At 36.2% G+C, this 17,559-nt stretch overlaps 1 protein-coding gene across 1 annotated transcript in view; it reads right to left on the bottom strand.

Annotated features, from left to right (window-relative positions):
* Positions 1–17,559, bottom strand: part of LOC126213607 (ankyrin-3-like) — a 294,242-nt gene that overhangs the window by 67,781 nt on the left and 208,902 nt on the right. Inside the window, exon 20 of the mRNA XM_049941464.1 lies at positions 10,863–10,940. Within this exon, the coding sequence (XP_049797421.1) occupies positions 10,863–10,940 (78 nt within the window). The remainder of the gene's footprint in view (positions 1–10,862; positions 10,941–17,559) is intronic.

The raw sequence follows: 17,559 nt of genomic DNA, 5'->3' as shown, positions 1-17,559 counted from the left end.
CCCACACTCCTCCAGAACCTATGCACACACACAGCCATTCCTGTTTGGGGAACCACCTTCTCTACAGACATACTGTGAACTATTCTGCAAGTTCCTTTTGTAATATTTTGTCTCCAGCTTTAAACATTTCTATTGAAATGCCACCAACTTCATATTTCAAACAACTTTACACACTTCATCTGACATTACTTCATCTTTGAATATTTGTCCAGTTTTCTATCTATTGTTAGTTACTATGCCATCTGCTATCTTAAAACAAAATATCTACCAAATCTATGTCTGTGTCTTGTATTCTTCATACTCTTTATTATTTTAATTTGTTTTATTTTACCACATTTTCATTGTATATTCTCACATCACATAAAGTACAGCTGCCAACATGAATAACTTAGGAGTAGTTACCCAAGTGTAGCAAAGCAGCTTAAGTTACTCAATAAAGGCAGGTCCTCTGGACCAGACTGCATACCAATTAGGTTTCTTTCTAAGTAAGCTACGAAATAGCTCGATTTTTAGCATTGACACACAGCCGCCACAGATTCAGAAAATATCATTCTTGTCAAACACAACTGGCTCTGTATTCACATGAATAATGAGTGCCATCAACAGGGATCCCAGATTGATTCCATATCTGTAAATTTTCAAAAGTCTTTTGACACTGTTCTTCACAAGCAGCTTCTAATCAAACTGCCTATGGAGTATTGTCTCAGTTGTGCAATTGGGTTGGTGATTTCCTACCAGAAAATGTCACAGTTTGTAGTAGTTGAAAGGAAGTCATCCAGTGAAACAGAAGTGATATTTGAAATTCCCCAAGGTACAGTTATAGGCCCTCTGTTATATCTAATCTATATAAATGTTTTAGGAGACAATCTGAGCAGCCCTATAATATTGTTTGCAGATGATGCTGTTGTTCACCATTTAGTAACATCATCAGAAGATCAAAACAAATTACTAAATTCATAGAAAGGAAGCTTATTTTGCATTATCATGAAACAGGTGAGAGAGTGTCAAGGCATTTTTCTGTTCTGGCGAAATCTTTCACAAAATTTCAATAACCCCAAATGTAAAAATCTCACACAGGCATAAATGACCATCATAATAAAATAAGAGAAATCAGAGCTCATTCAGAAGGGTTTAAGCGTTAATTATTGCCATGTGCTATTCGAGAGGAGTCCATTTTTGGCTTTTTTCTAGAATATACTGTTGACCTTGACAAATTTCACTAATGTGTTACCTCTATCATTTCGGATATAATTTCTAAGCTTTCTCACTGGGAAATCATTCTTTAGTTTCCATCTCACTTTTGTAGCATTAAAATTGCCATTTGATTCTCATGTAGCATGATTTGGTCATTTATAAGGTTTTATTTTTTTAATTTTTTTCATGTGTCTCGCTACCATGTCTGAGATTCCTTCAATATGTGTAGTACAGCATATCTCCTGTTTTAGTTTAGTCTGTTTTTTCCTACCTCACTAGTTCATCTTCATAACTCACTTTTCTGCAATTTAATGTTCATAAAAAAGTAGTATGAGGGTTTCTAAGGTCTGTTATATAAAAAATTTAGCCACACTTCGTATAGAAAGACACTGCACACATTTCTCATTATCACTGTTTATGTTCTGGCATCTATTTTTTGCTGCTGTTCTTTTTTATTGCCATTTATTCATCTAGCATGGATCCTTCCTTCCGCATCATTACAGTTCAGTATACTATCCCTTCCTACTGCCTAGGGCCCAATTCACACAGAAATGGCATGGCACAGATACCTGGTGGCAGTTAGTCTGGAGCATGGTGCTGGCATGTCTCTAGCAATGTGCACCGAAGTGGTGTTCTCAGACACATCTGGAATGGATCAGAAATGTCATCTTCATCAGATGAAGATATTGATTCACTGGATTTTCTGCAACTCGTAAATGTTCAGCAGCGAAGAAGACACTGCACACATCTATAATGGTTGAAGGGAGGTAAGACATAGGTACATTCAACGTAATGAATGAGCTGAACATGTATTCCGACTGTTTCCAGAACTTTTACAAAATGTTTACTGCATTAGACAAAGTGAAGGGCAGCAATCAGAAAAAATCTGTGAAACTAGGATATTTTGATAATAATTCGTATTTTTCATGTGACTTTCATTTGAATGTAAGCCTAAATATTGCAGATTTTGTGAGAGATATTCAAAATATTAGGAAATTTTTCCAAAATTTGATCATCTGTATATATTTCACTGCCGTAGAACAGAAATTCCTCATTACAGGGCATAGTTTCCTACCATGTCATAGATATTTTGTCCTTATAGAGAGGAACAGAATATCCTTTCACCCAAAAAACTAGATTCCATTCATTGCCAACACTAAGGACAATGAATTCCTTTTATGAAAGATGGAACCAAAGGATTTAAGGAGCCTTAGTGCACTAGACCAAGGATTGCACAGAGTCTCATTTAAAATAACCGAGTATGTCTGCCTACTCAGTTCATCTGACAGCCCTACCATACAAAGCAGAAGAAAAAGTCAGAACACTCAGAAACTGTGGATTTGTTAAAGAATTGCAAAGAAGCCAAGAGGTACTGGGAAAAGAAATCTGCTGTGAGATTACACTTCAGCTTTTTCCTATCTTGTATGATAAATTTAAGTCAGTAAAAAAAGCCAGGAAGAAAGACTTTCTTGGCATATGACAGTATATCCCAGCTGAAGAACGGAATTTCTACGATCAAGTACCACGGGAATAGTAGATTTGCATATCTGTCTGGCAAAATCCATTGACTGAGAACAGAGAATGTGATTCTGATTGTACATTTTTAGTCTAATTGCAACAGGAATAGTATTAAATTTTTCTGTATCTTCTGCTGCTGCTTGTGCAAATCTGTATTGCAATTAGCATTGTGTGTTTCACCCCATGTTGTTGGACTTTTTCAAAATAAGAAAGACGGACAAACCAGTGTTTCAGCACACAACACTGTAACTGTACACATTCAAGAGATAACATAAATAATTGTGTAATAACTGTTACAAAAATATGCAAAATGGCACTTCACTTCATTTGCACTGCCTGCATCATGCACACCCAAATCAGTAAGTTCAAAATCGGTAAGCAAAAAGATAAGCATTAAACACCCAGAACTCAATATACTTTAGTTTTATCAGTAGCTAAATCCCATCATTTATTCAACAAAATGTAAACAAAAACAGTTATTAAATGTTTTGTAAATGAAACTGTTAGTGTGTGTATACAGTATATAGCTAACTCTGCTGCTCAGTCTGCAATTGTCTACCTCTAGTTTCAAAATGAAAGTAACTCATAATGCAATGTTAACTTAAAATGTGACTGTAGCTGACTTCATAAACCACATATGAAAGAGAAACAAAACCACAAATCTCCACAGCATGCGGCGATAGTGTTGAAAGTGACGTGCTGTAGCTCATCGGACTGAAACATCAAAATATATCACTTGTTTACTCAGTATGGAAAGAAGTATTACTCTCCTTCCATCATTAAAAAGAATTTTGATATGTTAGGTATATTTTGTATGCAGCAATTTATGGCCTAAACCCCAGCAAATGTAAGCTGGTCAGTGAGTACATTTTTCACTGCAGACTTTTCAAAATAAGTCTGGTGTTTCACATATTTGCGAAGTATCACCATAACTATGGGCAACAATGAAAATAAAAGCAGTTCACTATCAAGCTGTCAGACTATAAGATGTGGAAAAACTGGCGTCTTTTACGGGGTACTTTCCTCAAAATCAAATGAGAAAGACTGCATAGCAGAGAAAAAGTGCAAATCCTAAACAATGGTTTTTAATTTTTTACTTATAAGTTGAAGGTTCACTGAGAAACTATCTACAGAGACAAATGTAACTTTTCTCGATCTACATAAAACAATGTTTTGGGTATATTGGATGACAATTTGATCCTACAGCTTTACTTCTTATGGTACCTCATTCTTTGTGGAAGTAAAGCTGTGAGAGTGAGTTGTGAGTAGTGCTTGGAAAGGCAAAGGTTCCAGGTTCGAGTCACAGCCCTGCACACAGTTTTAGTATGCCAGGATTTTTCAATTCAATACAGTTTTTAGGCAGGTATTATTAGTAACCATTACATGGAAAATGTATTCTTCAGGGATGCTTTAATGGATTAACATTAGAATTCCCACAAAACAGATTGCCTCTTACACTAGAAGATGTACACTGGCAGTATGACAGATAATGTGGTTGTTTCATGTTGGAACACCAGTCAATACCATATTACTGCTCACAAAGAGCTCAACAAAAATCTTCTCAGAAGATGGTCAGAAGAAGGTCTAATTTTGTGGCCCACCTGATCACTGAATTTCACACCTTCACTTTTACTTGTGAAGGCTACCAAAAGGTCCATGTATAAGGATTCAGAGTCAACAGGCACCATTTGAGCAACACGTGCATGCTGGAAGCATTCAATTTATTTGTGTCCCTGTCTCACTTTCCCTTTAAGCCAGCACCTTTTGGCATCTTTCATAATTACAGTCTTCCCATATTTCCACCCTCTTCCGCCTGTGACATCACTATTTGGCCTGTACCATCGGTTACATTATTACATCGGAGGTTTGATATACCTTTAAACTTATAATTCTGAACTAGATAAAGAGTTGAAAAGCTTAGCAAGAGATCAGAACTACAATTTTTACTATATTGAAAAGGTGACTTATGTTTTAAAAATACAAAAAGAGGGAAGGGGAGAAAAACTCATGGAAACTAACATAGCAGTTATGCTTGCTGTAATTCTTATTTTTCTTTTTTGATTATTACAGAAGATGTGTTGAGCAAAATAGAAGATAAAAGAGGAAATCCACAAATAATACTTGGACTGGATGTTGTTTGAATTGCATGACAGCTGCCCTTATTCACATTTCCTACTGGCTTCACCAACCCAATCTAGAAAAATGTTGAGACATATCCAAAACCACCAAGTTCCTCCATGATTCATATAATTCCTAAACTTAACCGCTATTTCTCTAGAGACTGCACAATAAACAGGATACATGATTTATTCCTGTGTTAGCTGATTACTACAGTATGTAATGAAATACATACAAATTATATCATTGGTTTAGAGGTGGGAAGTCCTGGTCATTGAAACTAAATATTTTGAGGTGCTGTATATAATATCTTTCTTTTCCCCCAGAATTTGACTAATCTGTATTGAGTAATGGCACCATAGTCAGAAAGTAATGTTCTTAATAACTGAAATGTGAGTTAGAAGGTGCAATGTAATTCATATCTAAGTGAGAGTTAACAGGCAGCACATTACAATGTAGCAATTTATGACTAGTAATGCCTGACAGACATGAATCATGAAAGGCAAGCCTATGTGATTGTTTAATACTTTCACATTCTGCTTTTTAACAGAAGTTTGAGGATTACAGCTTGTGTTTAAATGATTTCATGCATTTTCATTTTAAAGTTATAACCATATGTAGAACGAAAATTGTTATTGATATTTGGAAACTGATTCCTTTTTTCAGAAACTTATAAATGAACTGATTTTTTCTCAGATATAAATTACTTACTGTACACAAGTAACTACTACTGCATTCCAATACATGCAAGGAAGAGATTACTATAATTTTCTGAATATAAACTGAAGAATGTAATAACAAAACATAACAAAGCTCTGAACTCTTACTCTACAATAAACAATTCCTTTCTCACAAATTCGTAAATTTTACTATAGAACTTGTCAGTGTGCATCAATATGACTGAAAGGTACAACATTTTCTTAAATTCATAAAGTACATGCTACACTGATAAAATGGATAACATAAACAATATGAATAATCAGTTAAGTGAAGTCCTTGAAAATCAAGCAAAACTAAATTGAAATTGAAAGATGAGGCATATTCCTCAAGCTCTGATGACTGATATCTACTATACATAAAAAAAATTGAAACAGCACACGAGTTTCTAATTACTTATATTCCAACAACATTTACTTTCACCAAAATAAATGAGTACTGCTACAACAGAACCCTCAGAGCTTTACCAAATGGTTCATAATTTTATATTGTAATCTCATTTGTCTGTTCCTGCCCAGAATACATGAGAGGTTGTGGGGATGGGGATTATTTGTCTGCTGTTTGTTCTGATGTTTTTCATATCTTTAAAAGCTGATTCACCTAACAAAGCCATAAAGGGAAACATAATTACCACTTAAACTGCTAAAATGCTTTGAAATGGGTGCTTTGTAATTTTGGAAAGATTTTCTTCTGTAAGATATGTGGTACAACACACTGATTTTAGAGTTAATAAACAGAAAAGATATCCCTGCTTTCAGCCCTGTTACGTAAAGGGCAGTAAAATGACGTTTGTAAATCATGTGTCACAAATTCATTGACCAATACGGTGATATATGCAGAACTGCATTTCCAGTGTGGAAAAATGTACTAGTTTTCCACACATGCAAATGTCATCAATGACAATTTGATTACAGTATTTTTGACTTGTTTATCCATCCAAATTTTGTTTCCATCTCCAAGTTAAAATACAGGGTGAAAATTCAACTGCACCAAGACTTATGCCCAATTCTGTACAAGCATCATGCACTTGAAACTCAATGCAGTTTTCACTTTTCAGCTGTTTTTCATTAAATCAGTCAACTACTTCATGAGCCCCTGGTGTTCAATGAAATGAGTTATTTATTAATTTTTTTTAATTTTAAGATCAGAGGCACTACCTGAGGCTTAGTCAATTGTGGAATGTTTCTATCCTTCTTAACTTATTTTTCTTCCTCTTATTGTTACTGTGTTAAACCTCTGCTTGTTGTGCCCTCTTTCATACATCTGTATTAAATTTCTTGATTTCATCACTGTTCTCTCCATAGTTTTATTGTATACCTAGTGATTGTTTACTGATGTGATGATGCTGCTTTATTAATTTTGGTATTTAATCATCTCTCATTCTTTAGACAAAAAGTGTACTCGGTAATTTTCACAGTGATTATCGTCAATGTTACCATAATATGGCATATGATATATGACCTTTCTAAATAACGCTCATTGTTATTTTCAGGAAATTACCTGATGTGTTCTCCACTATTTCATGTTTCATTTGCACAAACATTCTCTTTTTTGCTTCATGAGAGCACAGACATCATAAAGTTGTTGTGTTCTATTCTGAACACACCCACTAGTACCTAATGAATGAAGTTATCCAGTCTATCACTACATCCATTTGTCTTATCCCAACAAAAACACACAGAATTTCATAAACAAATTTCCTGTAGCACTGTTATGAAGAAATTTTCAAATATTCTGTTGCTTGGGCTTTATTAAAGTCTCAAAGCTCATGAACCACTCAAAACATTTTCTAGAATACAAGATAACAGAATGACGTGCAATGTGATTTATTGCCACCACAAACAGCATGCAAACACCAACATTCCTTGATGTAAAACACATAGTTTTGCACTTACTTTCTCCAATGGGGAATGCTGTTTCACCAAACAAACAAAAAATCAAAGAAAAATGTTAGTCAGTTTCTAAGGGTACTTTTACTATTCTATAATTTATAAACATTTAAAAACTCACAATCTGTCATGCCCTCTTTGTTAATTAAACACTACACTGATAGGAATTCCACACAAACAGTTAGATGCAATGTATAATGTAAACTACAGGTAACTGTGATAAGTGATATGTGTTTATTTGAGACCAATGCCCATTAATAGGAAACACACCATTTTTCCTCCCTCATACATGCTTGTATTAATTTGACCACTTTGCCATGGTCAGCTTCTCCCCAGTTTCGGACTTAGATTTAAAGCAGGTGTACATCTGATGTAAAATCTTAATAATTTAAGTTCACAGTGTTATAAGGAAGTAATAGGACCTTTAATGTAAATCTATGTAACATAAATATCATTAAAATACATGTATGAAACTAACCCCATAACTCATAAATAATGAATCAAATAACAAACAATGGGAAGTCCAGTTGGGAACATCAACAGTATTATGAAATTGATACATTGAAAGATGAACTGTTGAGTAACAGACATGTACAATGAAAAGACTGTTATGCATTTACCTTTCGGCCAAAGCCTACTTATAAAAGAAAACACTCACAATCATTCAAGCAAAGGCACCTCAAGCACACTCAGGTGTTGTGGAGGTGTGGTGTTCCATCACCATACCTACCTCCATAATATCCTGGTCCATCCCTATGCCACTCCTAACCTCAGCCCCTTGACAAAGGGATCATATATCTGTGGAAAACCCAGGTGCAAGGCCTGTCCACTCCATCCAGCCAGCACTTCCTATTCTAGTCCTATCACAGGCTTATCTTACCCCACCAGAGGCTGGGCCCCTGGTGAAAGCAGCCAAGTCATATACCAGCTCTGCTGCAATCATTGCACAGCCATCCACATGGATGAATGGCTATTGCCAAACTGTGGCCAGGAAAAAAGTGGATAACACTACAACACAAAATGCAGCTTAAAATAACATGCTTGGTTTCAATGGCTGCTTTAGAATATGAGCCATCTGAATTCTCCCTTCCCCACCAGCTTTTCTTAACTGTGCAGAGGGGAGTTATAGAACACATTCTCCACTCCCAAAACTATCCCAGTTTCAACCAACGGTAACATATTGTTCATACAACCTCTATCCAACTATTTTTGCCCCCTCTATCCTAAACCACCTCCCAATTCAAGTCCTCTCACTGGTACTGTGCACCACTCTTTTCCCCTTCTCTGCCCCTCTCCTTTTCTGCTCCTATACCTCCCACCACCACAACCTCCCGATGTTGTGCCTGGCAACTCTGTTCTGCTGCAATCTAGCCCTGCACAGTCTGCCAGATAGTGCTCTCCCCCCCCCCCCCCTCCCTCCCACCATTCCCTACTATTCCTCCTCCTTTCACCCCACCCATGACTGTGCTTGTGTTCAACGATGCGACTGTTGTATTCTGACTGTAGAGGTGGGAGATAGTGCTGATATATATGTGTGTGATGTGCATTTGCTTGGGTGGATGTGTGTGTGAGGTGCACTTGGTTGGGTGGATGTGTGTGTTTTCTTTCCTGAAGAAACTTTGGCTGAAAGCCAAGTGTGTAACAGTCTTTCATTGCAGCTGTCTGCAACTCTTTTCAGAATATTGTCAATAAAATTTTAAAAAAATTCAAAAATGCAGTAATTTTTTTGCTCAAATTTCAAACAGAATTCTGATTTCAACATTTTCTGTCATAATATATTTTCTCTCCAAAATATTTTCATTTTGTAAAAAACAGTCATTTTAAATTATTTACTGCATATATTAGATAAGCAACATATGAGCCTAGTAACAACAGATGCCAAATTTTGACAATAAAACAATTTAGTTGCAAAAATACATGAGCACTGTGTTTCACATCTGAGGTCTACTTCATTAGACAGTGCAAGAACGCAACAGCTTTGCCAACAAATACTAGGGGGAGACAGAATACGTAATTATCCATCACAGAGAACCTAACTCTCAGAATTTCAACAGTCCATGTTCCAAGAGGGGTTAAGTGCCATGCTACTTTCTCAAACATACATTTGATATAATAACCACAATGGTACAATTACTGAAATTTGTGATTTACTGAGAGGTATCAAGATTCTTTTACCAGTGTCCCATGGGACTGAAAAAGGAAAATTGATTTTGGTGCACGATGTAGCGCATGCTACACATCATTATAGCCCGAAGCATATACACATAGGTATGTGTAAGTATAATCAAGTCTGGGAACTGAAGTACTCATAACTCAGTTCTTCATCACTGAATTGCAGAAGTAATGTATATTTAAATCTTCAACACTATCATTCAGTATTCTGCAGAAGTGTGGTTTGGCTGGCTGGCAGTTCTATTGTGGAGAAAAATGTTCAAAAACAGCAGTGTACCATGTTTCCACTGACATGTCACAGCTGATGTCACTGTGAGCTCATCACCATGCCATCCAAGTCATAATATCACACACTGGTTGCTCTGCAGTATAATATGTTGACACACGAAGTATTTTCCAAGTTGTGAGGCTTACACATTACCGAGTCTCAGTTTACTTAAAATCCCTTAATCTTGTAATTTCATCCATTCACAAAGCCCTGCAATGTACCTTCTGTATGTACAATTCTGTAGAAACGACAGTTTCTTTGTAAGTTCCTTTCAAAGAGAGTTAATGAGACGGTTTGGAATATTAGACACACAATGAACATGAAACAGTGCACATATTCAAACATTCACTGCAAAATGATTAGTACCAAATACACACTTCTGAAAGTCACAAAAGAATTTTACAAATAGCTGCTATAAAGTAAATTTAAGAAAAATTATATAAAATACGTTAATAACATAAAGTATTGCATAATGAAATACATTAATCTATTGGGCCTTTGTGACAAAGCACTTATTCACTCCTGAGAAGACAGAGAAGAAGAAAGTGTATAACTTTCATCAACAAAATAACTCTGCAGCCTTCTGTAAAGATGGAGGGAAAGCAGTTAAAACTGTACAGGTATGGCAGAAAAACATTTTAACCTATTTCTTATTGTTCCTAAACTTGTCTTGCAGATACAGTACACTAGGTGCTGACTTATGGCAAAATTATGAATAACAGTTCAATCCTTACAAGAAATATCTCACATACATAGAACAATCTGTGATGACTATTGCATTTGCAAGGATTTAATATTCTAACACAAATACCTTTTCATTACTGTTGCAACTAAATTTCAAAATAAAAATATGATCAACATAAGTATATAATTTTCTTTAAAGAAAAATATGGCCACAGCTCAGCTGTACAGTTTATAAACCTAAACACTGAATATTTTTATGGCAAGGAAAACACAATTATATGAATCTCTAGTCAATGAAATACCTTTCACGCCACATCGCTGCTGATAATGGAATTGGTCCAAGGGAAGCCAAAGAATCATCAAGTCTGTTTAAAATGATGCTGCACAAGATGAAGGAAAAAAAATCATGTGGTATTAAAACTGCCTGATATTTGAGTAAGTCTGTGAGTGGCATGCTTCCAGGCAACAGGCAGGTGCAGAACAAAAATTGTACGATTTGCAAACATGATGCAGTTGCTTAAAATCTTTCCAAGTAACACTATTGGTTGAGCATGCTTGACACTTCCGTATTGTAAATACAGTAATTCCAAAATCATAGTTTGTGTATTAATTTAAAGGATAAATTTATAACGGAACTGCACAAAAATAGCTTGGTGTGATAAGTAAATTACAATACACATCATGCTTTTGTTAAAGAGGTCTTTGTTTGCGTTTCAGGCTCACACTGCAACATACAGTGTCCAATAACAGTTACTTAGCAATGTTTAGAAATATGTACAACTGAGTCATGGCATTCAGTAAACAGTAACACTTATTATCCTTGCAATTACAGTACACAAGAAGTAGTTTTACAGCAAGACATGTTTTCTTGACATGCATGACAGGGTTTGAGTCACACACACCAATGTTAGTTGGTATAAACAAAAAATTAAATAGAGCTCAATAAATATTTGACAATTGTAATTTACATATTATTGTAGGTTTATATTAATACAATGATCTTATTTTCTTTAAAGATATCATATATATAATGGAACAATTATGTCCTGTAAGTTTAAGCTGATAAAAAGTGGATTTAAAGAGTTTGATGAAGTGTGCTAATAAAAAAAATGATTATTTTTCCAGATGACTTCCAAGTTAAGAATATACTAAAATAAGTAACAAAAGTTCATAATAGTAACTTCTCTGTGTTGTTGTTGTTGTTGTTGTTGTGGTCTTCAGTCCTGAGACTGGTTTGATGTAGCCCTCCATGCTACTCTATCCTGTGCAAGCTGCTTCATCTCCCAGTACTTACTGCAACCTACATCCTTTTGAATCTGCTTAGCGTATTCATCTCTTGGTCTCCCTCTACGATTTTTACCCTCCACGCTGCCCTCCAATGCTAAATTTGTGATCCCTTGATGCCTCAGAACATGTCCTACCAACCGGCCCCTTCTTCTAGTCAAGTTGTGCCACAAACTCCTCTTCTCCCCAATCCTATTCAATACCTCCTCATTAGTTATGTGATCTACCCATCTAATCTTCAGCATTCTTCTGTAGCGCCACATTTCGAAAGCTTCTATTCTCTTCTTGTCTAAACTATTTATCGTCCATGTTTCACTTCCATACATGGCTACACTCCATACAAATACTTTCAGAAACGACTTCCTCACACTTAAATCTATACTCGATGTTAACAAATTTCTCTTCTTCAGAAACAATTTCCTTGCCATTGCCAGTCTACATTTTATATCCTCTCTACTTCGACCATCATCAGTTATTTTGCTCCCCAAATAGCAAAACTCCTTTACTACTTTAAGTGTCTCATTTCCTAATTTAATTCCCTCAGCATCACCCGATTTAATTCGACTACATTCCATTATCCTTGTTTTGCTTTTGTTGATGTTCATCTTATATCCTCCTTTCAAGACACTGTCCATTCCGTTCAACTGCTCTTCCAAGTCCTTTGCTGTCTCTGACAGAATTACAATGTCATCGGCGAACCTCAAAGTTTTTATTTCTTCTCCATGGATTTTAATACCTATTCCGAATTTTTCTTTTGTTTCCTTTACTGCTTGCTCAATATACAGATTGAATAACATCGGGGAGAGGCTACAACCCTGTCTCTCTCCTTTCCCAACCACTGCTTCCCTTTCATGCCCCTCGACTCTTATAACTGCCATCTGGTTTCTGTACAAATTGTAAATAGCCTTTCGCTCCCTGTATTTTACTCCTGCCACCTTCAGATTTTGAAAGAGAGTATTCCAGTCAACATTGTCAAAAGCTTTCTCTAAGTCTACAAACGCTAGAAACGTAGGTTTGCCTTTCCTTAATCTATTTTCTAAGATAAGTCGTAGGGTTAGTATTGCCTCACGTGTTCCCCATTTCTACGGAATCCAAACTGATCTTCCCCGAGGTCGGCTTCTACCAGTTTTTCCATTCGTCTGTAAAGAATTCACGTTAGTATTTTGAAGCTGTGACTTATTAAACTGATAGTTCGGTAATTTTCACATCTGTCAACGCCTGCTGTCTTTGAGATTGGAATTATTATATTCTTCTTGAAGTCTGAGGGTATTTCGCCTGTCTCATACATCTTGCTCACCAGATGACAGAGTTTTGTCAGGACTGGCTCTCCCAAGGCCGTCAGTAGTTCCAATGGAATGTTGTCTACTCCCGGGGCCTTGTTTCGCCTCACGTCTTTCAGTGCTCTGTCAAACTCTTCACGCAATATCATATCTCCCATTTCATCTTCATCTACATCCTCTTCCATTTCCATAATATTGTCCTCAAGTACATCGCCCTTGTATAGACCCTCTATATACTCCTTCCACCTTTCTGCTTTCCCTTCTTTGCTAAGAACTGGGTTTCCATCTAGGCTCTTGATATTCACACAAGCGGTTCTCTTTTCTCCAAAGGTCTCTTTAATTTTCCTGTAGGCAGTATCTATCTTGACCCTAGTGAGATAAGCCTCTACATCCTTACATTTGTCCTCTAGCCATCCCTGCTTAGCCATTTTGCACTTCCTGTCGATCTCATTTTTGAGACATTTTTGCCTGCTTCATTTACTGCGTTTTTATATTTTCTCCTTTCATCAATTAAATTCAATATTTCTTCTGTTACCCAAGGATTTCTACTAGCCCTCATCTTTTTACCTACTTGATCCTCTGCTGCCTTCACTACTTCATCCCTCAGAGCTACCCATTCTTCTTCTACTGTATTTCTTTCTCCCTTTCCTGTCAATTGTTCCCTTATGCTCTCCCTGTAACTCTGTACAACCTCTGGTTCTTTCAGTTTATCCAGGTCCCATCTCCTTAAATTCCCACCTTTTTGCAGTTTCTTCAGTTTTAATCTACAGTTCATAACCAATAGATTGTGGTCAGAGTCCACATCTGCCCCTGGAAATGTCTTACAACTTAAAACCTGGTTCCTGAATATCTGCCTTACCATTATATAATCTATCTGATACCTTCTAGTATCTCCAGGATTCTTCCATGTATACAACCTTCTTTTATGATTCTTGAACCAAGTGTTAGCTATGATTAAGTTACGCTCTGTGCAAAATTCTACCAGACAGCTTCCTCTTTCATTTCTCTCCCCTAAGCCATATTCACCCACTATGTTTCGCCTCTCTCCCTTTTCCTACTCTCGAATTCCAGTCACCCATGACTATTAAATTTTCGTCTCCCTTGATTGCCTGAATAATTTCTTTTATCTCATCATACATCTCTTCAATTTCTTCATCATCTGCAGAGCTAGTTGGCATATAAACTTGTACTACTGTGGTAGGCATGGGCTTCGTATCTATCTTGGCCACAATAATGCGTTCACTATGCTGTTGTAGTAGCTTACCCGCACTCCTATTTTTTTATTCATTATTAAACCTACTCCTGCATTACCCCTATTTGATTTTGTATTTATAACCCTGTATTCACCTGACCAGATGTCTTGTTCCTCCTGCCACTGAACTTCACTAATTCCCACTATATCTCACAGAAAAAAATCATCAAATATACCTCATACAAAATAAGATCTACTAACATATAATTAGATTTATATCTATAACCCCTCTTCTTTCGTTTATTAGTGGTCAAAATTGATGAGTGAATTTAATTAAAACTGTACACATAACACATTCCTGCCTTTGAATCTCTGACGTTTTTATGCAGATTAATTCTCCAAATAATTGATATTCAAAAAATGTAACAAGACTGTTAAATACGTTCACACACACAAGTGGTGGCCTGGTTTGAGCACTGTAATCCTTATGAGTATACTGACAAAATTTTCTTGGGCTTCCAGCCATGTCCAGTGGTTGATATCTTATGACTATAAGTTGATCAAATTCAATAAACATTTAAGTTCGGCAATTAATAATCTCTCTTCTAAGAGTATAATGATGGGATGCCCACAAGACTTGATTTGTGGACCAGTCCATTTGCAAGACTATAACAATTACACATAATGAGAGAAGCAATAGATATGATAACAGCAGCAGTTAATATTTCAATTGTGATGTCTGGAGAATCTCTTCATGCTACATACATAAGAGATAATGCTTCAATTACTGCTTTTGATGAACAGTGAAAGAACTTTAAACTGAATGTGGAACACAAACAACCCTTTAAAGGGAGGGGAAAAATAGGTGGCAAGTTGATATGAAATAAAGTAGCCATAGTAAGAAATAAAATTAAAAGAATAAAATGTATTATATGGAACTACCATACAGACTACTTAGCACCTCACTGCATTTACAAGCAATATAACAAATTCTGTTCTGTCACAAACAGCAAAGGAATGGTAATGGATAGCATCTTGAAAAGAGGTTATAAGATGTACATCAACAAAAGTAAAACATGGTTAATGGAATGTAGTCAGATTAAATCAGGGGATGCTGAGGGAATTAGTTTTTGAATTGAGAGTATTGAAAGTAATAGATGGGTTTTGGTATTTGTGTGGCAAAATAATGAATGACAGCTGAAGAAGAGACAATAAAAAATATAGACTGGCAATAGTAAAATAAGCATTTCTGAAGAAGAAGCGTTTGTTAACATTAAACATAAATTTAAGCGTGAAAAGTCCTTTTCTGGAGGTGTTTATCTGAAGTGTTGTCTCAATGTGGTGTCATAGAAGAATGCTGAAGATTCAATGGGTAAACTGAGTAAGAGTAAATAATGAGGGTGTACTGAATAGCACTGGAGAGAAAAGAAATGCATGATGCAACCAGCCTAAAAGAAGTGATTGGTTAATAGAACACATCCTGATGCATCAAGGAAATGTCAGTTTTGTAATGTAGATAACTATGGCAGGTTAAGTAGTAGGGGGAAACCAAGGTTTGAATATAGTAATCAGGTTGAAATGAATGTAGGCTGCAGCAATTATGCTGAGATGAAGAGATTTGCACTGGATGGAATGGCAGAAAAAGCTGCATCAAACCATTCTATGGGCTGAAGACCACAAAACCACAAGAAATTCTCATACATGATAGTAAGCATCTTAAGAAAACCTCTCAAAAATTTCATACATGATAGTAAGAACCCCTCAAAAATTTTTAAGTTTTTCAATCAGTTGTGGGGTATTATGTTATGAGTGGTTCACAGGTATCCCTTGATGGAGCCAGAACAATGTATAAAAATCGTGCAGTGAAACAACCTTCAAATGACTGACACATATCTTGGGAATATTTTCTACAATATGCTGTGGTCATTCAGATCATGTTCGCTATATCTGGAATCAAAAAGTCAGGAAAAAGTATAGGACATGGAAAAAGATAAATATAATTAATTCACTCATTCATTTAATATGTTCCACAGGTACAACTCAGAAGGATAATCTTTATGGGTGAGGAGCGAGTCAAGATATAATTCAACAAAATACACTGTGTATTGGACTGACAAGGCAGCCAGTCCACAGTGACAGGTAACCGAAAGGCACGCCTACACACACGCCGAGTGGCGTTAAGTCTGAAACAGGATACATGATGAAAGCTATAAAGAAAAGAACGGAGCTTCTCGTATACTTAACTTTAATTCATTGTGGTACATTTCTCTTGATAATACAAATGAGACTCTCTCCAGATATGGTTAATGCGCCTTGCTAGGTCGTAGCCATGGACTTAGCTGAAGGCTATTCTAACTGTCTCTTGGCAATTGAGAGAAAGGCTTCGTACGTGTAGTCGCTAGCAATGTCGTCCGTACAACTGGGGCGAGTGCTAGTAAGTCTCTCGAGACCTGCCGTGTGGTGGCGCTCGATCTGCGATCCTGACAGTGGCGACACGCGGGTCCGACATGTACTAATGGACCGCGGCCGATTTAAGCTACCACCTAGCAAGTGCGGTGTCTGGCGGTGACACTACACACTGTACTAACAATTAACTATCCTTGTACTTCCTTAGGACTATCTGTCATTATATCAGCTAAATTAAAAAGAAAATTAGAAAGAAAACTGTTATTTTGAAAAAGCTGCTGCTTCCTCAGCAATGTTCATTATCTACCATTTACCTCCCTTTGGTAGCTTAATATTTACTTGATTACATTGGTATTTTTCAAATAAAATAATTACTTACATCTAGACTGACCAGCATGGAAAACACAACACTTCAATTTCTGCATGTTTTTATTTTAAATTTCAGCTGCTATTATAGTGAACAGTGAATAGTGTTTTATTCGTCTCATAACATACAATTTCTAATCATATGGAGACACGTCAAAAGAAATGGATAACACAACTTAGGCCTAATTGGTAAAAAGAATTTTAATATTAATATAAACTTTTATTTTTCTTTCCTCCCTTTTGTGAAGGACAGCTACATTTACACACAAGACTATGTGTAAATTTATCCTGCTCAAATGTTCAGCTCATCATTCATGAACTCCTCAACAGTGTAGTAGCAGCATTTGAAAAGTATATCATATAGCTTTGTTTTCAGTGTCTCTAGGTTCATACTCAGAACATTCTTTCCTTTTAGCTTGTTATGAATTTTCATTGCCATATACTGAGGAGACTGCGCATATAGGTTTAAGC

This window comes from Schistocerca nitens, chromosome 1, assembly GCF_023898315.1.
Source record: "Schistocerca nitens isolate TAMUIC-IGC-003100 chromosome 1, iqSchNite1.1, whole genome shotgun sequence".
Classification (NCBI taxonomy): Eukaryota; Metazoa; Arthropoda; class Insecta; order Orthoptera; family Acrididae; genus Schistocerca; species Schistocerca nitens.
Note: the sequence above shows the minus strand (reverse complement) of the source record. Positions and strands in the feature narration are given on the sequence as shown.